We start from the raw sequence: 21,267 nt of genomic DNA, 5'->3' as shown, positions 1-21,267 counted from the left end.
CCAAAAATAAAAAAGGAAAAAAAGTATGTTTGGAAAATAGAAAACTCCAAGAGCATATACTTTTAGTCCGGATTTATAGAAGTTTTAAAACTCTAATCGGGAGGCCTAAGAGAACATGGTAACATCAGCCATCTATAGTTTGAGACACATATTATGGACTGAGCTGTTTCTCAGAACAGATCAGACACATTTATAGTGACTGCTCCTTCTGTTCCTGCTCTGCCCAGCTAGAGTGCTGGCCCAAGACCTGCAGCACTGGTAATGTCTCCTAATGTCCTTTTGAAAGGGCTGCTCCCTGGGCTTGTCTCTCTGTTTGTTTTGTTCTTCTTGATTAGTCTATTACAACTCTACTTGGCTTAGTTGCTCAGCCCTTATGCTCTAGCAAATGTCATCCCGAGTAATGACTGGCAGGGACTTTTTCATCTGTCCATCTACTCATTTGGAAAATTGTTTCTCTAAATGTGAATCATTCTGGACATTTTTCACATCCGTTTCCCTGGTTCTAAATCAGGATCAGAAGAATTAGAACCTATGAGGGGCCCTGCTTGCACCATGAGGGTAGGGGCACATCTTACCTGGAGGTTCCATGACTGGAGCTGAATCCTTCAGCTTGGCATGAGAGGCTAGCCAAACCAAGCTGCTCAGTGAAAAGCACTTTTTTGAGTCTTGGGAAAGAAACCCATTTGTTTGAAGTACAGTTCAGTTTAGTAAAAACTAATAGATGGCGCGGGGCTGGGAGTGTAGTGGTATAGAGTGTACTTAGTGTGCAAAAAAAGGCCCTGGTTTCAATCCCCAGCACCAAAAAAAAAACCATAATTTTTTTTTTTAACCTTTATTTTGTTTTTATGAGGTGTTGAAGATTTTTACCACTGAGCTACAACCCCAGCTCCCCATTTTTTTTAACGGTGCTATGACATGCTAAGCATCTTCTTTCAAAAATTTTTTTTTTCTGTACATGAAGTCATGCTAAGGACTGAGTTAATTTAGGAAATTAGTGTTCTCACCATTAAGGCTTTCAAATTTCACAGTGTGTTAACTAGGTTTATCCATTTCCTTAGATGCAGTTGAACCCCCACATTTGTCTCCAGAAAACCTCCATATTCAACCGAATAACTCATTAGATTCTTTTGCTTCACTTTGCCCATGCCCATTTAGTTTGAAACTACACTCAAGGATAATACGCAAAGCGTTCCCCATTCCACTGTTAATGTCCCTAATTAAGGCTTTCCCAGGATGCTTCCCCCCAAACCCCAATTTGTGTAATTTAAGTATTATATATAAGTATTATATAATTTAGCTTTCTTTTAAAGAAAAAAAAGACAAATGACTTAGTGATTTTAAATTGCTGGGTTTTATTAAGATATTGGCAAAATTTCAAACATTCTTTACCTGAATGAACAGTTTGAATAAATAAAATATGAGAAGGATCACTCATGATTACAACTGAACTCAAAAGTGATCTGTACAGCAGGTTTGTAAATTGATAAATTTACTTGATAAGAAATATTCACTTCACTCCATAAAGAATTCTTTGCAGAGAAAAAGAGAAAGCCTGTCTCTCACCAAAGAGCACCTAGAGAGTTAACAATGATGTATTTGGATTATTTAATACATCAAAGTTAATTTGAAGTATTTCCTTTTCAATAGTAACTGCTATATCAGTCTGGAGTTCCCTGTCCTATTTCATTTTGTTTTTCTAATTAGTAGAATAAATATAGTCTTCAGAATACATAAGATGCTGCTGGAGGAAGTAATTATTTTTTCAGTACAGTACCATATGTCTGGAAGATAGCTGTGTTGTAATACTGGCAGTATTTAATCTTTTCACAGGTCATGCTAATTTATGATCCAAAGAAAAATTTGTCCCATGATAAGGTTGAACTAAATTGTAGTATCTCCCCTTCTATGGCTTGAAAATGCTCATTGAGTGAACAAATTTTTAAAAATTAAAATAATTGAGGGCTGGGGATGTAGCTAGCTCAGTTGGCAGAGTGCTTGCCTCTCATGTACAAGGCCCTGGGTTCAATCCCCAGCACCACACAAAAAATTGAGATCATTTTCTCATAAATTCTCGGCAAGTACTTGGGGAAAGAAGTACTTGACTACAGCAGTCTTATCTGAAAATGGGTCATTTTCATCTGCCCATTGGATGTTGTACTTCTTACTGGCACAGTGTTCCAACAATGGAGTGTGGTTGTCATGAAAATGCAGTGTTGATGCTATACCACTATAAATGTGGTCAGAATTAGACTCAGTGTTGACATTGACATGATTGACATTGTCCTTGGTTAAGGTGTTAACTTTCAAGGAACTCTAGTCGATTTATTTCAAGGACAATGGATGGCACTTCTAGGTAAAGAAAAGGTATATACATGTGTTTCTACCTGACCCCTGTAGTACAGACCTAAATGGGATTAATAGCCCCAAGTATTTGGTGCTGTAATGTTGCCTAACCTCAGATATCCCTCAAAAGTACACATCTAGAAAGTGAAAAAGGAAACCTTTAAATTCGGGACTGACGCCCCTTGAAACTCACAGTGAATGTACAAGGAGTTTATAATAACTTCAGATGGTGACTTGAAGTCTGTTTCCCTAACCAGTAGTACACTTTTCTTGTTTATATTTGTTTTTGTTTTTACTATTTCCTATTCTAACAAAACTTGTTTAGCAGGCAAACAAATTGATGCAGATCATGGTAAGTTGAAAAAGGGATACTGCCACTCTTTATGGAGTGTAGAACGTTCACCACCACTAAATTACACGATGAGTAAAGGTACAAAACACATAATTCAGACTATACCTCAGCATTAACAGTTAAGTGTATATTATACTTTTATATCTATTATTTTTACAATCACCAGATACACCATCATTAAATACAAGTTACAGAAATGTATAGATACCATTAGTTAGAGGGTTACTTATTGCTTACGTTAGCAAGCAGCAAATAAGGGCACAGGATTTGAACTGAAGGGAGCTACTTTCTATCACCAGTGGCATTAATATTAACACTGCATTTCACAAAGCACTGCTTTTTATCTACTGTATAGAACCAAGAGCAGCATATATCAGACCAATAACCACTACTTTTTATAATATGTTATAGAATTTTAAAGGACTTACCTTACAAATGGTACCTAACTACCCTATGATTACGAGTATTGTGAACAAATGAATAGTTGCTATTTTTTACAATATTGGTTTATTGACCACACTAGAACTACTTTTCTGTTTTCTAGAGAGAGCTAATGATATGAGAAATGGAGTTAACACTGCTATATAGTCAGACCTACAAAACCCAGACCTTTAAAAATGTGTTTGTCCCAGTTCCATCCAACCATCTTTTTCCTCACTAAAAAAGCTTATCATTGTAACTTCTTCCCAAAAGAGACAACTATAGAAAGTTCTTTTAAAAAAAGGCATTTTGGACTATAATGTAAACCAATATTCTGCTGCCTGTGTTTTGTTTCCTTAGATAATCTGATTTGAAACTGAGACTGCATGTCAACATGATCTAGGCTTCAGAAAATGATATAAGTGAGGTACATGTATGGGGCAAAGCATCAGAATGATGAAAATTTGTAATATATATAGCTGGAGACGTTACTTATTCTCTTCTTTTCAACCATGTGTCACAAGACTGAGGAAAGAATAAATTACTTCAAAGTCAAGAGAAAACAAATAATGAAAATCTCTACTTAACATCCAAATTTTAAAAAATAAAATCTGTAGATTAACAATCTGATTGTTGCTAAAGTGTTTTTTTTTGTCGTTTTGTTGTTGCTAATTACTTGATATAGATACTGGCCCCTGTAATATGCTATAGTCATCTGTGTCTTTGACTTATATCTATGTTATGGAATTGTAGTTCTATGTTATGGAATTGTAGTCCTACTCCCTGGGTCTAGGGAACATAAACCAATTTTATCAGCATGTAAAAACATAATTAGATGGTGGACAGTTGGTACATCCAGCTTGCATGAGCGATCAGTCAGTACAGCAGGGCTACTCCTTTCTGTGGGCATGGCTGCTGGTCCCTAGTCAACTAGGAAAGGGCAACTGGGGGACTCCATGGTTCTGAGAGAATAAGAGGGTGCTGTCTTTTACTGGCTTAAAACTGCAGAAATAGCAAAACTGTCAAATAGAACTAAATATTGAAATAAGCGCACATCCTGTCCCTGCAGTATGAAGTTGCATGTACCTTGTTTCTATTGGCTCATATCTTCCAATTGTAACTACACAGACCTGGCTCAGTAATCTGCATCTTCCTTTGCATTTGGCATCTGTGTTCACTTTAGGCAGTACTTTCAGCTTCCTGCTACCAATTACTTCATTCCCTTGGGAAAAACAATATTAGAGAAGTAAAAATGGGCATTTTTCATTCTCCAAAGCCACTTTTTATATATTATTGTAGTACATATCTTTGCTATGTGTGAACTTCAAAAAAAAATGGTATTTAACTTTCTTTTTAAATGGCATTTTGATTCTTGTGTATGTTTGTACCTGACATCATCTCTATTAAACCAGTTTTATTCCTGAGATGAGGGTACAGTGAAAACACATTAGCATCATAGATTAAAACCAGCTGACAGTGGTCTCATAAAATGACAAATAAAAATTCCACCAAAAGCACCATAACAGGTTATGAAACTCCCAAGTAACTGCTGCCCTAGGAAATATTTGATTCAAAAAGTTTTGTTACAGAGAAAAAAAAAGTCAATAAATCTTTGACTGTATACTGCCTCAAAAGCCTGAGAATATGACACTTTTACACTAGTTTTCCACTTTCATCATTACCAGTTAAAACACATATGGCTTTTAGCCTTTCACCTGCCAAAAAAAAAAAAGGTTGGGGGGATCTTTCTTAGTCCCCAGGATCTTGAGAGATGGTTCCCAATTTAGTTCTTCATTGTTCTCTGTAAGTAGATTAGGCACATCAGACCAGATTTCAACTGAGTTGAGATTCAACACTATATATTTCAATATATCCTGACTGAAATAACTTTCAAGTTTCCACTAGTGACGTGAAGGGGTGCTGGAGAGGGGACGTATGTAGGTGTAGAGACACATCACAGGGACCAGTTGTATAATTTTGCTAGTGAAACTGCCAATACTTTTTTTTTTAGATTGAAAACACTGTAATTTGAGTTTCCTAGAGATCTATTTACATTTAAGAATTGAGCCATCCATGGATTCATACTGAAGCACATGTGTTTAGAAATGTCTACCTTGTTTCTACTCTGATAATGTTTTTAATTGAGGGATAGCTAGCTAGCCTACTTTAAAGAAAACGTATTATATTTTATGGCTCCAGAGAAGATCTGCATATGGAATATCATTACCCTTTCTGACCTTTCTCATTGTATTTTCACTATACCCTTTCCAACTATTTTCCCTCCATGGCACATAACTTCTTAACATCCTGTTTCTCTTCCCACTTCGAATAAGTGTGGACAGGCTGATGCCCATTTTGTGGGAAGGCTCTCGAGCAGAGAGAAATGAATAAAACTTTGGATTGAACCTGAATCCGTGCCACCTCTTGAAGTAGTAGTGGCGTAAATGATACAATCTAGAAACTCTTTTTCCCAGGTATTTGAACTGTTCACTTTCCAACCCAGAACAGACAAGAGCCAAGCTCTCCATTCTGTATATCTGCTGCCCTGGAAACTCTCCAGCACCATTCCGTTCAGGCAATGATGATCGAACTGATTTTTCCTTCATTATTAGCTCATTAATAAGATTTGCTTGCTTTGGTGCACCAAGACCAAACATCTCAACTGATGGCAAAATCTGGGCACTGTGAGGTTTGGTTGCTTCTATTTGTGTGAGATCTAGGTAGCCTGGGTCTTCCAGCACGTTGATTTGGGACCCTGGGCTCAGGCTAGTTCTATCAGTGAATGAATCCACACGCCCATCATAGCCTAGATCGGCTGGTGCTGAGCACTGGTGCTGAGGCCAAGGGCGTTTGCACTCTCCATGATTCTCCTTATCATCCCCACCATCTTCTTGCCCTCCTTGAAAAGAGTTCTCTGTCCAATCTGATTCCTCACTAACATTTACAGCTTTGTTCATGTCCCTCAGGAATACCACAATAACAGTGATGTTATCACTTGACCCAGCATCACGAGCTGATGCCACTAATTTGTGGGCAACCATACTGCTGTCTCCATTGTTCTCTTTCAGGTGGTCAGACACAACTTTCACTGCCTCATCAGGGTTCACAGTATCATAGAAGCCATCACAGGCCAGAATGAGGTAGTCTTCTGTCCCATCCAAAACAGTAGAGGCAGAATCTGCATCCCCACAGATATATGGCTTGTGTTCAGCATCTCCTGTGGGAATTAAAAAGTGGGACCATCAGAAAGCAGACATCTGATCATATTTTTTTTTAATAGAAAGTGGACAGGGGAGGTATAAGGAAAGCAAAAGATGGAAAACAATAGCTAAAAAGTGTCTTGAACCCAGGATGCTTTACAACTGAGCAATGTCCCCAGCCCTTTTTAATTTTGAGGGAGGGTCTCACTACATTGCTGAGGCTGGCTTTGAACTTGAGATCCTCCTCCATCAGCCACCCCAGTCACTGGGATTGCAGGTATGTCACCATATGCAGCACCCTCTGGGATTTAATGAAACTAATTTATCACATAACTTTAGATAAAAATTTCTGTTAATCAGATTCTGCTTATGGTTTCATCCCAGTTAAAAATTTGCCAGTCACTGAGCTTTATTCCTTATCTAGTTTATACTCTGAATCTTGTGTTCTGGCTATTATTTAGGATTTGCTGAGTATGGCAGCAACTAATATTAAATCTAAGTTTGTTGCTGTACTGAGAAATTCAGTCCTTGTTGACTTAGTAGATCAGTTTTTTACGATCAGTTTTTTACTGATGGTTAGGTTTAATTAAACTGTGACTTGAAAAACAAGTCTACAGTGAAAAAAATAAAACCAAAGTTCTGATCATTCTCTTCATTAAACAATTTTTGTTCTATTCTTATTTATAAATCAATAAATAGCTTCATGTTGTGAGCATAGAGAAAGGTCTGAGTTACAAGGGATTTTGAAATTCAAGTGTGGCTCCCTCAAGCCAGGCCTCACACAGGGAACCTGAATGCATGTCTCCTGGTTCCAAGTCCGCCTGGATTTCTAGTTTGTAATGCTGCTTTATTTGACTTCCAGAGAACACACACAAAATATACAACCATTTTTCTCTTCAAATTACCATGTTCTTGCTTTCTTCATATATCTCTGATTACCCCCCTCTATTTTTATTGTTAATCCCCCTACTTCTTAACAACTGTGACACTATGCACCGCCCCCAGTCCCCAAGGCCCTACTGGGCCTTCCTTTCTTGCCTTGCTTAGTTCATTTACTCACAGAATGAATTTTGAGCTAAGCCTTGAAGAATATGTTAGTTATCACTAGGCATTTTTCCCCCTTGCTTGCGGGAATAGCATAAGCAAAGACACAGGTAAATGTTGGGGAGTAATGTGTACATAGATAAACTAGAGACCTTGGGCCCATGTTTCTATCACCATATTACTGAGATCACCTACATAGTCTTTGGTGCTGGGCATGGTGATGCACGCCTGTAATCCCAGCTACTCAGGAGGCTAAGGTAGGAGAATCTCAAGTTTTAAGGCCAGATTCTATAACTTTAGTTACACCCTCTCTCAAAACAAAAAATAAAAAGGGCTAGGGATGTAGCTCAGTGGTAGAACCCCTAGATTCAATCCTCAGTACCACAAAAAAGAAGCCTTTGGAACTTTGAGGTTTAGAGCACTAGCCAGCTCCATTCATTGTTTACCTTTGTTGTTTTTCTATAGTTTAGAGCCTACCTGGTGTCCTCAACCTCTCTGTGCTAGAAAATAGAGTGGCACATAACTTAGTGGTTAAGAACACCAACAATGGTGTCTAAACTGCCTGGCTCCTAATTCTAGCTCTTCCAATTAGTAATTATACAACTCATTAATTACTGTCTTTTCCATTGCACTAGAATAAACTTTCTGACTAGGGGAAGATAAAATGAAGATAACTATACTTAAGTGACCTGGCTATGTATTCATTGTTCTTCATATCTGTTATAGGTTCTCTCTTGCTCAAAAAGATTCCTTTCCAACATTTTACATTTTTGTTTAATCCTTAAGTAGGTCCAGAAAGTGCAACAAAAACCTCGTGGATGACTCCTGGAACCAATGTAGTCAATATGCTCTACCTGTCCAGTAGTGGCATGGCTGGATATAAGAAAAACAGACAAATTACTTAAAATAAGATCCTAGTCTTTTTATCTTATAAATGCTCAGCTTCACTACTTCTAGACTCCAGTGTGTAACTCCCTCACATCCTACTCCATGTCATGGCTCTTCTCCATTATTTCTTTACAGTATAGTCAAAAACATCTTTCTCAAGCACAGTTTTGATTTTACCAGTTTCACTTTTCTTTTTTTTTTTTTTTTTTTTGGTACTGAGACTGGCCTTGAACTTGAGATCCTCCTGCCTCAGCCTTCCAAGCCACTGGGAATATAGGCATGTACCACTGCACCCAGCCAGTTTCACTTGTTTACTGTATTGCCTGTTAAGAGCTAATTGAGATTTCCAGTCATTGTTTTCACTGTCCTTCACTAGTCCACTTAATTTCTCCACTGCACCTGACTGAATTACCATGATTTTTTTAAAATTCCACCTCTAAAAATAAATGTGATCTGAGTCAAACTGTTCCCCAAAATCTTGTTTTAGTACTACAATTAAAAGACTACTGCAACTGTTAGTTTGGAACAGAACATACAAAGATTTGCACAGAGAAAATGCTGCCAAAATTCTGGATTTTCACCTGCTCTACTGTTGGGTGTCAAATTCATGACATTTCGCCCCCAAATTTGGTAGGAGGGCATGAACATCCATCTCATGGTAGAAATGACAACATCCTTTGTCTTCAAACCTCTCCATCTGCTAGGAAACATACCGTGCCTCTGTCAACTTTGGATCATAAATCTGAAGGGCTCATAGAGAGAAACAATAGAAAAGCTTATCGTTTATATTTTCTAAGTAGAAGTAAACCCTGCTCCTTAGCACTTTCACTTTTCCCTCCTTATTTAGCCCTTGTTTTATTCTATGAGTTTTCAAAATCTTTCTCAGATTCTTCAATTCCATAAATCCAATAAGCTACTGGATTTTGGTAGATGGACTTTTTTTTTCCTTTTCATTTTTTGATCCCATGGATTGAACCCAGGGACACTTAGCCACATACCCAGCCCTTTTTAAATCTTGAGATGGCCTCAGTAAGTGGCTTGGAATTTGCAATACTCCTGCCTCAGCCTCCTGAGCAAGAGATTCACCTATCTCCACTACCATTTTCTCAGAGTCTCCTTCTCCTTTTCAGGACTAACCTGTGTGCTGGTGCTGCCTCCCTAGGTTTCTGGCTACTTACTTTCTCATTTTTACTCTGTTTACTCTTTTTTTTTCCCCCTATGAACAGGCTCAAATCTAAAATGTCTTCATCCTAAAAACAGAAGCAGTGGCAGCATCCCTTCCCAAATCAGTTTCACCCCTCAAGCCACCACACTGTTTCTTATCTCCCTGCTCACTATCAAACTGCCCAAGTAACTAGATCTATACTGGCTCCCTTGAAATTTTTGCCTGTTTCCCCTTCCCTGATTGTTTTTTGAACCTGATGATAAGTTTTTCCACCTACCAATCTAAACTGTTTTTTTCAGATATCACCAATTATTTTCAAATATTAAATCCAGATCATTTTTAAACTCACTTCTCACTTGACCTCTACAGTACTTGACACTGCTGACTGCTATCTTGTAGAAATCATCTTTTTCTAGCATCTTTAATATCCTACTTATGTCTCTGTTCACTTCTTGATTGTCTTCACTGAGTTGTTAACAACAGTGCTAACAATCACTGTATGCTAAGAATGTGCCAGGCTGGTTCTAAGTATGGTGCCTGTGCTACATCATTCAATATAAAAATTTCAGGAGCTAGGTATTATTTAATTATTGACATTTTACAAAGGAGCAGATAGATACAGAAATTTTCCAAGATCCACAGGTTGTAAAGTAGCAGTGAAGATACAAACCCAGGAAACCTGACCATGCAATTCTACCTTCAGTAATGAGCCTCATCTTGGGGTCTTCACACAACATATATTTCTTGGACAGTTGTCATCCATGCCTATAGTTTAAGCTATTTGTTTTTATACAATGACAGTGATTGTTAATATCATCACTTAAAATGGGATGAGTTCCCAAAGCTCTATCTCCAACTTAGAACTCTCAGCTAAACTCCAGATCTGTATTTCTAACTGCATACTAATTCTCATCCGAGTTATCCCCATAGTTACCTATAATATAAAATGTATCCAAACTCATTATCTGTTTATCCCCACCACCAAACTGCTGCTTTTAACAAATGTTCTATCTTTCCAGTCACAAGCAGAATCCTGGAAATTAGCTTTCCTCTTCCCCACAGCCTCCCAGTCTGTCTCCCTCCTCCATATCCTCAGCCTCCTGAGTAACTTCCCTGCTAGGCTCTTGCTATTCTAATCCATCTTCTGTACTATAACAGCATATATCTTTATAAATAAAAACCTTATCATGTGGCCCCTCTGCTTATTCTCCTGGTAGAGTCCAGACTACTTAGCCTCGGCTATAAAGCCCTTCACATTTGGCAACAACACTTCTAATCTTTTACCGCTCTCCGTCTCTGTTCCAGCCTCCTGTGTTTGTTGCTATTCTTAAAACCCATCATACCCTTTCAAACTCCCAGGTATTTATAGTCCTCTCTGTACCTGGGATTTCCTTTCCTAAACCCTACCCTCCATCCAACTCAAAAGTCACTTCCTCCATGACGTTTACCTTCTTAGATCGTCATTTTGTCAAGGACACTCTTCCCCTACTTTAGTTTCATCTTGTGTTTTATTTTTAGAATTAAGAAAGGGCAGGTATCCTCTCTAGTATATCGGTTCTATAACAAGCACTAAAGATACCCCTCAATCTTCTGACAAAGGCAAAATCAAGAAGCCACCTTTGGTTACAGTTGTCAAAAATAATTCTATATAGGAGTGTATTTTAGAAATGAGAATTTTGGCCTTATTCCAGAGGTCTTATTAATTCCCCCATTATAAGGTAAAAGTAACTCAGTTTTTCAGGAGGTATTTGTAGAATCTTTTAGCTCTATTTCTCTTTCAGCCTTCTGCTGCTCATATTTGGGCCACTTCACAGCTTGCCATCACCTTCCTAAAGAGTGGGAAGAACTCAAATCAGTGGTGAAACTAAATCAATCGTTTCAGATTTTCTTACTTTCTGAAATTTTTGGGTGGTAATAACTAAGTTCAGGGATTAGATGTGAACTATCCATATTAACTCTATATCCAATTACTTCATGTCTTAGGGAGGCAGAGACTAAAAATTGCAATATATATATATCATCCATGTAGATGCATCTTGATATATTCTCTTCTAAAAACTGAGAAGTAAAGGTAAACCACAAGCCTAAAATAAAAACCCAGGGCCCAAAGTAAGACAAAGATGGAAACAGCTTTTTTTTTTTTGGTGCTGGGATGTGGCTCAAGCGGTAGTGCACTCGTCTGGCATGCACAGGGCACTGAGTTCAATCCTCAGCACCACATTAAAAAAAATAAAGATGCTGTGTCCACCAAAAACTAAAAAATAAACATTAAAAAATTCTCTCTTAAAATAAACAAACAAATAAATAAATAAATGTAAAGCTTTCCATTCTCTGGAAAATACTGGTTAAATATGACCCAAAATGGAATGAAATGAGGACCATTCCATCACCATTCTGTGATTTTAGGCAGATTTGTACACTAACAAAGGCTTCTATTTAAAGGAAAAAGCAATAAACAGATAGAACCTAGGGGTTTTTTGTTGTTTTGTTTGTGTTTTTGTTTGCACTGGGGATTGAACCCAGAGGCACTATACCACTGAGCTATATCCCCAGCCGATTTTTATTTTTGAGATAGGGTCTCACTAAGTAGCTTAGGCTGGCTTTGTGATTTTTCTGCCTCAGCCTCTAGAGTTGCTGGGATTATAAGTGTGCACCACCACACCTGGCTAAATTCATGCTTTGAATTTCTTGATATGGTCCCTGTTTTATAATGGGATTTAAGTTTACAATCAGGTTTAACTGAATCAAATAATTAAAAAGCAACTGGCAATCATTATTTTACACATATAAACACAGATAATATAAATTATTATCTCCAGTTTCCTCAGATCAGAGATAATATAAGACAGTAAGCTAGAAGAGGAGAAACAAAATTAATTTGTTTTTCCTACCTATAGCTCTGGAGACTGACAGACTTCCATTCACCCTCCAGGCACCAAACCAGACTACACAACCTCCAAGGGCCTCAATTCGCTGTTTTTCATCCTAAAGAGCAAAGCAATAAAAAGAAGCTTACTGGATATTCAGGATTGATTCATCTACTTTAATAGTTAACAGTTTAAATACTCATCAGCTTCCTGAAAAGCTTCTCTTGTGGAAGATAGGCACAACTGCTGAGATTAATGGCAATAATTATAATAATTGAGTGAATCCTAATTAATAACTAGAAAACTGCCTGTATGACATGTGCTCCAATAGAACAAACCATACGTACCTCTCTGTCTGGTTTGTGTGGTTTCATTAGTTCAACAGCTTGGCCCTTTCTCACAAGCATTACCTGGGAATCACCCACCCAGGCCACATGTAGCATGTTGCCTCTGATAAAAGTCACCACTCCTGTGGTCCCACATCTTAAGCTCTGAAAATAGTTTAGATAAAACTAGAGTCAATGAAAATAGACACCAAATTTTCATTGAGAAACAATTTATAATTGAACTATTCATTTGGAAGGTAGACTATTAGGCAGTTTCACAAATACATAGCAACTCATGTTTTTCCGTGCATTTTTATATGCATGTTTGTCTTATTAACCACATACACAAATCTACCTGATGTATAATATGCAAGATAGGGGATGATTAATTCTATTTTAAATACAGATTTTTAAAAAACTGTTTGGGTTATGTGACTTATCCTGAGAGCGAGAACAGGTAATTTTAGCACACAAAACAGAGGTGAAATTCTTTTTCGTTTCATTATTGACCTACTATATGTTCAATAGGTATCCCAGCTGTACAAAGTCCCAAGATAAGGAGCCAAGAGATAGCATACATTCCCTGAAGTACTAAGGTGCTTATACCTTTGGGGGTAACATTTTTTTTAATGTGTCTACAATATTTTTAGGGGCCTTGAAACATTGCATAAAGAGTAATAGCCTGGAATTTCACTGCAACATCTACCATTATACTTAAAACCCTTGATCCTAAGATACTAAAATGATATCTCCATTTGACATGAGTCACCACCAAATGAGCATGACTTTCTGTTACTAAGGCCCTGGCCTAAATTAGAACCAATGCGTCAGGGGTGGTAAAGGGCTCCTTATATCCAATGAGAAAAACAACTTCCTTATATAGGGAAAATTTGTTATAAATCCTCACCCACCGATAAAATATCTTCCCACACAGAATGTTCACCAACTCAGCCCTCTGGAACACATGATAAAGACACTTCAATGCATATGCCCTGGAATGAACAGGAGGCTGGGCTGCTTCACAATAGGAATAGCTACTTTTCCCCAGCAGTTAGCAGCACATGGAAGCAACAAGGAGAAAAGTGACTAGTGGGACAATTTATAAATTATTGGAGATATCTATCAGTAAAACTGAGATGCTAGGACCATTGACAAACTAGGTAAACATGGTCAAAAAAAAGAGAGGGGGATAAATATGGCCATAATTTTTATAAGACAGAAGAAAAGAAATAGACTAGAGGATGAAAAAGACAAAGCAATTTGTTCAGAATGTTAAGAGCCAGCAGCTTCAAGAGAGGCAGAGCCGCACAGTGCCAGTCCTCAAGAGACTGGGAGGATATGAGGTTAACTGTTGTTAACTGTTGTTTTTCCAGCTGCACATCTGTGTGTACACCCTAGTAGTTACTGTTGTTGGATTTTCATATAAATTAAAACTTGAAGGTGGGTATAAAAATACATAATATTTCTCTTGCTTAATACAAGGAGTTTTGAATTATTAATTCATGAATTCTGAGACCCACTATTGCTTTGCAGCATAACTGTAAGATTAAAGAAATGGATTAAATGATTACCCTGATCTCCCCACAAGAGTTAATGTTTAAATCACGTGACAGGAGTGGTATTTTTGTGTAATTAGTTTAAAAAAATAGAAGGTAGTTGTCCCCCAGTTAGTCCAATATAGAATACTATACTTACGTGCCTGAATGATACTTAAAAGTTTTTACTTTTAGAGCTTAATACAGAGCCCCTGTATTTCATTCACAATTAAAAATAGATCTGATTAACCTTAGGACATGAGCCTGACTTTTCTTCCTGCTAAGATCTGATCAGATCAAGGATCATCTAAGGATTCATCCTCTTCAAACAAATTTTCCAAGAGACACAGCAAAACACTGCCTACACATTTAGATCCAAACGTATGGAAGTAATTCTAGTTTCTCTTTCTTTTTTAAAACCATTGTTTTATATTCACCATATCCAGATCTTCTCAGCAATAAAGCTCAGAGAGCTTTTTGGTCCTAATATGAACCTGACAGATGATAGGAAAGAAAGGAAAGATAAAACTCTCCTGCCAGGAGCTGGAGTTGTGGCTCAGTGGAAGAGTGCTTGCTTAGCATGGATGAGGCTCTGGGTTTGATTCTCAGCACCACATATAAATAAATAAAATAAAGGTCCATCAACAACTGAAAAAAATCGCTTGCCAAATCCAGCAATGAATGAATCCAGAAAATTATAGCCTGATTGTTTCTATAGGGTATGTCATTATACCCCACTAAACTATTCCTGAAGAGGGAATTAGATTCAGAACAACTGAATCCAGCACCATGGGTCAAGAAGATATAGTTTAAATAATGTCTGCCCAGAAAGAGAAAAGTCCAAAATAGCCCTTTTAACCAAATAGAACAAGGTGAGTTCAGCTAGGACATTCATAGCTGGAATTCATGGGAAAGGGCATACCTCCCTAGCTGCCTTCTGCACAAACCGCTCATCAGTGACCCGGAAGGCCCGGCAGAGAGCCTCAGCAGGATCATGGGGAAATACCTCTTGGCGTACTAAATTAACATGTAGGTGAATGGAAGCGTAAATGGCAGCATCTACTCCCCCATGGCCATCAAAAACTGCAAAGTAAGCTTGTTCTTCCTGATCCTGTTGATAGAGACACAGAACAGTTATGAATTATATACAGTGTGGTTCAAATGAATCAATCCCCAGGAAACATTGTTGTCCATCCTCCTTCTCTATGGCATTTGTCATTCAGATTTAAGGTTTTCCTTTTCTTAACATGCCTTTTCAACTGCTGAAATACCTGCAAAATTAGGACATCTGTGTTTACCCACTGAGCACTGGAACACATCATGCCCAATTAGCTCAGGCTGAAATGCCCTCTCTGTGAAAGTTGTTGTCTTGTACCATGGAAACCACCCACATACTTTGCTTCAAAATTGCTGTTACAAGTTGGTGAGGGGTGGAAGAGAGGGTATGAGGATGAATTGAGTACTTTTTTCAAAATGCTAGAGAACAATAGGAAATAATTGGCCTTTCAGCACAAGGCCAATTAATGTTCAGGTTGTTTAGAAAATATACACACAAGTTCTAAACTATAATGTCTCCTTTATAATCATTCATGGTCAGATCTAGTTTTCATAAATAGAATAGTTAGTTAGTTAACCAAACTTGAACCACATCAGATGCCCAAATGCCCTGTGGGGCTGACATCTTTGCCTTGCCCAAGAACTAAGATTTAGCTTCACATTTTCTCACAAAAGTCAACCACAAGGGGAGGCTCTTCTAAACTTTTGCTTTGTCGTAACAAAGGAAGCCTCATTCTAGATTTACATTTTGACCACTAAGTAGTTTAATTATTCATCTTTAACTCAAGTGTTTAAATCTCAGATCTATCTGACTTAGGGGATCTATGATTCATTCAAGTCTTACTGAGTCTTGAGCTCCCCTTTAGGTTAACAATAAGTATGGTTTTTATTTGCAAGTCTGTTCATTTCTCTTTCATTAGGGTCTAGGACTCTTATAGGAATTCAGGGTCTGTCATTGATTTTTAAGCAAATCATAATTTTCCCACTTGTTTTCTCATGTTCGGTAGAGTTGAGTTTGAAAGAAATATTAAAACGGGGTATATCTGTGCTTTGAAAAAGTTCTTTTTTATAAAAGTACCAAATACGAAGGTCCATAAAGCAATCTATGTCTAAAACTCATTATGACTAGTTCATTCTGCAATTTAAACAACACCATGTAGAAGGTCATTGAAGACTGACTAAACAATTGTCTTGAAAAACCATTTGTGTAGAATTTCTATCTATAAAGCAATACTCATTTTTAAACAACTCAGTATGGCACTGGAAGAAATAAAAGGGAGCTGAGTGGATTTCTTTAGAAAGTAGTGTGTACTTTTTTAGAAAACATTTATTGACATTTTCCTTATAAATATGATAATTTATGAAAATAAAGAAGTATGGGGGCTGTGGTTGTAGCTCAGTGGCAAAGCACTTGCCTAGTATACGTGAGGCACTGGGTTCGATTCTCAGCACCACATATATATATATTTTATTTATATAAAGGAAGTATGAAAAACTATCACCTATATTCCTACCACATGATTTTAAATTCTTTTTTTTTTTTATGGTGGTATTGGGGATCGAACCCAGGGCCTCACACATGCTAGACAAGAGCCATATCATTGAGCTTATACATATATTTTTTAAAAAATAAAATTAGGATCATAGTATACATAAAATTGTATGTACTTTTTGTCATTTATACAGCTTATAAGCATCGATACTATCATTTCCTTGAATGATTTAGGTTACTTCTAATTTTTTATTATTAACATATCAATCAAGAACTCAGGATGCAGCTAGCACATGCAATCCCCAGTACCACAAAAAAATACATGTCAAACAAAATATAAAGGTAAGGCTTGCCAGGTGCAGTGGCACATGCATGTAATCCCAGCGGCTCAGGAGGCTGAGACAGGAGGATCACAGCCAGCCTCATCAATGGTGAGGTGCTAAGCAACACAGCGAGACCCTGTTTGTAAATAAAATACAAATATAGGACTGGGGATGTGTCTCAGTGGCCGAGTGCCCAATTTTAATCCTGGTACCCCAAAAAAAAAAAAAAAAAAGGTAAGGCTTTTATGCATTTCTATTACCTTATAGTTAAAAGTGAAATTATCCTATTTGTGAAAATTCATAAAATCCTAAATACTTGTTACTAAATAGCTCCCAAAGCTTGTTTCACAATTAAAAAGGTGTTCCTTTCTGAGTTAGGCCTTTGGGCTGTTTTAAATTTAGAGGCAAAATAAAAAACCAACCAAGTAAAAAAACTAGCAATAAGATGCTCAAATCAGAATATAATATGTAAGTTGATATAATGATAAAAACATTGTTTATCACCTCGGCTTTGGGTTAGGTTTGCATGAGCATGGAATTGGAAACAGATATCAGCTAATATCTACATACGCACCAATTACCAGCCAGTCATCACTGTCAATTAGACCTTGACAGTCACTAAAAGTTATTTAACTGCTGAAGGAAGGAAATACTGTGCTTTGTGTAAATCACTACATTGTATTTTTTAAGTTATGGACTTTAGTGAAGAGGAGAGGCAAGTGACAGGCAAAGGAAACAAACCTACCTCTGTTTGCATTAACATAATACATTTAATAGAAAACGAGGAGGAAGTAATCAAGAAAATGGTTATTAAGCTGACAAGGCTCATATGGATCTCTGTCAGTCACAGAAATTCGTAAAATGTAATTCCAACTACTTTCCCATCTCAGAGACCAAGACTTTAAAAAAAAAAAAATCACACAAAATCAAAAAACTGTCTCAGTTTAAATTTACTCCGTATGTTTGTGTTGCATATGGTAAGGTAGTGTTATGGGAATTAAATAGTATGTGATTATATTGTAGAAATATTTTCCCTAAAAAAACAGCTTTATTAATGTAACGGTTTCATTTTTTACTTATATGTTTATAGAACAGCTCTAGAAGCTTACACAAGAAACTGGTAACTTTCCTTGCTTCGTGGAGGGGAACTGGATAAGAGATAAGACAGATTTTATTTTCCCAATTTTGAATCATGTAAATCTATTCAAAATAGCAGTGATCCCAATTTTGAATGATTTGAACTTAATCAAAATAACAAATAGTTCCTTTTCTGTTATATAATGCAAGCACATTTATGCTACTTTGCAGTTTATCTTACTCTAACCTATAAGAGATACTATTAGAAATAAATTAATTCTTCTTTTCTAACAGGACCACCAAGGTGTTCCTTTTGTTATTTTTAAATGTCACTGACTCTCCAGAAGTACCCTTTACCTCTAAGTTGAAGAGCATATTAAAGTCAGGAATGCAGACATGTTTGTCCTCCATTTTCCTGCGCATGTTTTTGATGGCATGGATTGATGTTTCATAGTAAAGCTGGGGTCTCCTGCGGAGAGGGAAGTCTTTCACCCAGCTGCAGCAAATCTCATGTAGTTTGCTGAAGACAGAACGGGCCAATTTCACTGTCTCAATCTCTGTGAAAGAAACAGAAACCCCCAATAAAGAGCCTTGTAAAACTGCTTTTTACTTGCCTGCTTAGTAAAGACAGAAGTAGGTCACCTTAGTCAAGCTTCTTAATAGAAGAAATTCTTCCTTCTCAAGAAAAATGAAATGCTGCTTCTGAAAAGAGAAAATGACAGCCTGTCTAATAAAAAATCATCTGCCAACACTGCCACTAAAATATCCTTATGTCCTAAGGAGAAAATCTCCAGCCACGGCAGGGCCTATTATGAACTTGATTTCTCTCCCAGCCTGGGGAAATATTCTGGCTACTGTATTTACAGCACCCTTTTGGTTGACTGCTATGAGTATGACCTGGAGAAGCAAGTCTCTGAGGCTTAGAAGAATGACTAGTATGAACCCTGGTTATCCAGCTTATTGGAACGAGAAAGGCTTAGGAAAACAGCTTACAAACTACAGAATAGGAAGAATTCACCTTGAGTACCAATTTGTCTTTGTCCCTCTCCTTCTTCCAGACTTCTTTCCTTATGTACAGACCCTTAAATTCTCTGGCCCATGTAAATGATTATTTGGATCTGAATTATATATTTTTTGTTATTTCATATGTTTATTAGGATTTTAGGCAATAGTTTAATTCATTTAGCCAACAGGCTAAATTATGAGTTAAATGTTTTAGATTTCCCAAAGGGGAAAAAAAAGTACTTATATTCTGTCAGTGACAACCTGGATAGAAAAAAGGAGATAGCAATCAGAAGAGCAATACTAACAGGATTTTTCACCTTTGGTCTACCATTTCACCCTATCTCTCCACTACTTGACCCAGTGTAGGCTAGATAACTTTTACTTACTTATTGTAGTGCTTGGGGATGGAACCCCAGGGACCCTTTACCACTGAGCTATATCCTCAGTTCTTTTTTTTTTTTTTGAGATAGGATCTCAACTAAGTTCTTCAGACTAGTCTTGAACTTGATCCTCCTGCCTCAGCCTTCTGAGTTCCTGGGATTACAGGTGTGTGCCACCACACCTGGTATAGACTAGCTGACTTCTGAGACAGACTTGTATCCCTCAGTAGACTGTTGAATGCATAAACATTTTAACCACACTAAATGGTATACTAAAGAGATCATATCACATCATTTAACCATCCAGTCAAGTTGCAGCTATTGGAATAATCAAGAGGCAATTAGATTTTCTCAGGTCAGTATTTTAAAGTTCTCCTATATCTCAGGTTAAAAAAAATTTAATTATTTTACTTTACTAAATCAGATATAGCTTGACAGTCTGAAATATTTTAGAAAGTACTCCTACATCTCAGGTTAATTTTTTTTTAATTATTTTACTTTACTAAATCAGATATAGCTTGACAGCCTGAAAAAATGTGTGCCAGATGGGCAGTGGCTACAGATGCCTTCAGCAATCCAGAACATAGATCCTGAAGAAAAAAGACGATATGTTCCCAACAGCCTGGGAACGTGGACTCCTGTCCTGCCCTTGCTTTAATCTGTGACTCTATTTACCTGTTTTTTTTTTTAGGTAAAACTCTTTTTTAATTAACTATATTCAGAAAGCTGACCTCACAATGTTATTCTTTTTTTTTTCTCACTATTAACAGTACAGGGTGGCAAATCTTGTCTTGAGGCACTGTCCACCCAAACAGTTTTATATAACTGAAAATCAAGTGTACAACTAAAGGAGAAATAAAGTTCAAAGAGCAAATACAGGCTGAAGAGTATGTACAAGAAGAAAACTGAAGCCAATAAATAATCCAATATTTTGAGAGTTTTGAGCAATTCTTTTTTGTTATTGTTTTAAGCACCAGCTGCCAGAGATTATTTCTTCTTTTTTAATTTTTGTTTTTGCAGTTCTGAGGGTTAAACCCATAGCCTCGCAATGCTAGGCAAGTGCTCCACCATTGAGATACATTTCCAGTCCTAAATAATATTTCTTTCATCCAACAATGACCTACTTGTATCACTGTAACCCATCTGGTCCTGGCAGTAGGAAAGGTCCCCAATGCAGACCCTGAAGTGGATATGTCCTTATTTGACAGAACAGAAGATTACAAAATAAATGAATTCAGAAAGTTGGAGGGTAAATGGGGTGCGGTAAAACAAATAACTGATACTAACAATTAGGACAGTTCCCAGATAATAATATAAACCATTGTATCATTCTTTGGTTTGTATATTACTTATTATATAAACATACACGGTCCATCCAATAAGGCAGCCAGTAGTTACATATGGCTATTTAAAATTAAATACAACTTAAAATTCAGGTTTTTGGTCACAATAGCCATATTGCTAAATAACTACATTGGCCAGTAGTTACCACACTGAACAATACGAGTAGGGAACGTTTACATCATTGCTCTATCTGTTGAGTAGAACTGAGGTTAATTTGGTGAAGGAAAGCAATACCAGTTTCCTGCAATATTCAGTAACCACTAGAGCTGTCTACTCCCTTTCCCAGTTGCTCATTTCCTTATGTTCCCATTATATTACACTATTATAATTCTTTTTTAAAATTTTTTTGTTAGTTGTAGATGGATGCAATACCTTTATTTTATTATTTTATTTATTTATGTGATACTGAGAATCGAACCCCAGTGTCCCACTCATGCAAGGCAAGCACGC

The 21,267-nt window shown here is 37.1% G+C and overlaps 2 protein-coding genes across 16 annotated transcripts in view; one reads left to right on the top strand and one right to left on the bottom strand.

The window, feature by feature from the left end:
* Positions 1-21,267, top strand: part of Trim37 (tripartite motif containing 37) — a 203,916-nt gene that overhangs the window by 118,663 nt on the left and 63,986 nt on the right. For 6 of the 12 annotated variants that reach the window (XR_013436152.1, XR_013436153.1, XM_005321568.4 and 3 more), the window contains one exon: positions 3,476-3,742. The exons of the other annotated variants lie outside the window; for them this stretch is intronic. Coding sequence is in view for 2 of the 6 variants with exons in the window: in XM_040269049.2 (XP_040124983.1) it covers positions 3,476-3,484 (9 nt within the window). In the remaining 4 variants the exon portion in view is untranslated. Of the gene's footprint in view, positions 1-3,475; positions 3,743-21,267 lie in introns of those variants that run through there. 12 annotated transcript variants of the gene reach the window in all.
* Positions 1,333-21,267, bottom strand: part of Ppm1e (protein phosphatase, Mg2+/Mn2+ dependent 1E) — a 144,686-nt gene continuing 124,751 nt past the window's right edge. For 2 of the 4 annotated variants that reach the window (XM_005321567.4, XM_078042331.1), the window contains 5 exons: positions 18,446-18,645; positions 15,063-15,251; positions 12,627-12,770; positions 12,304-12,397; positions 1,333-6,332 (listed from right to left, as the gene is read on the bottom strand). In XM_005321567.4, the coding sequence (XP_005321624.2) occupies positions 5,296-6,332; positions 12,304-12,397; positions 12,627-12,770; positions 15,063-15,251; positions 18,446-18,645 (1,664 nt within the window). In that variant the 3' untranslated portion in view covers positions 1,333-5,295. The remainder of the gene's footprint in view (positions 6,333-12,303; positions 12,398-12,626; positions 12,771-15,062; positions 15,252-18,445; positions 18,646-21,267) is intronic. The other 2 variants (XM_021724072.3, XM_078042330.1) reach the window with 2 other exon arrangements.

The sequence above is a fragment of the Ictidomys tridecemlineatus genome, chromosome 3 (assembly GCF_052094955.1).
Source record: "Ictidomys tridecemlineatus isolate mIctTri1 chromosome 3, mIctTri1.hap1, whole genome shotgun sequence".
Taxonomy (NCBI): domain Eukaryota; kingdom Metazoa; phylum Chordata; class Mammalia; order Rodentia; family Sciuridae; genus Ictidomys; species Ictidomys tridecemlineatus.
The sequence above is the reverse complement of the archived record's forward strand: the minus strand, read 5'-3'. Positions and strand labels throughout refer to the sequence as shown.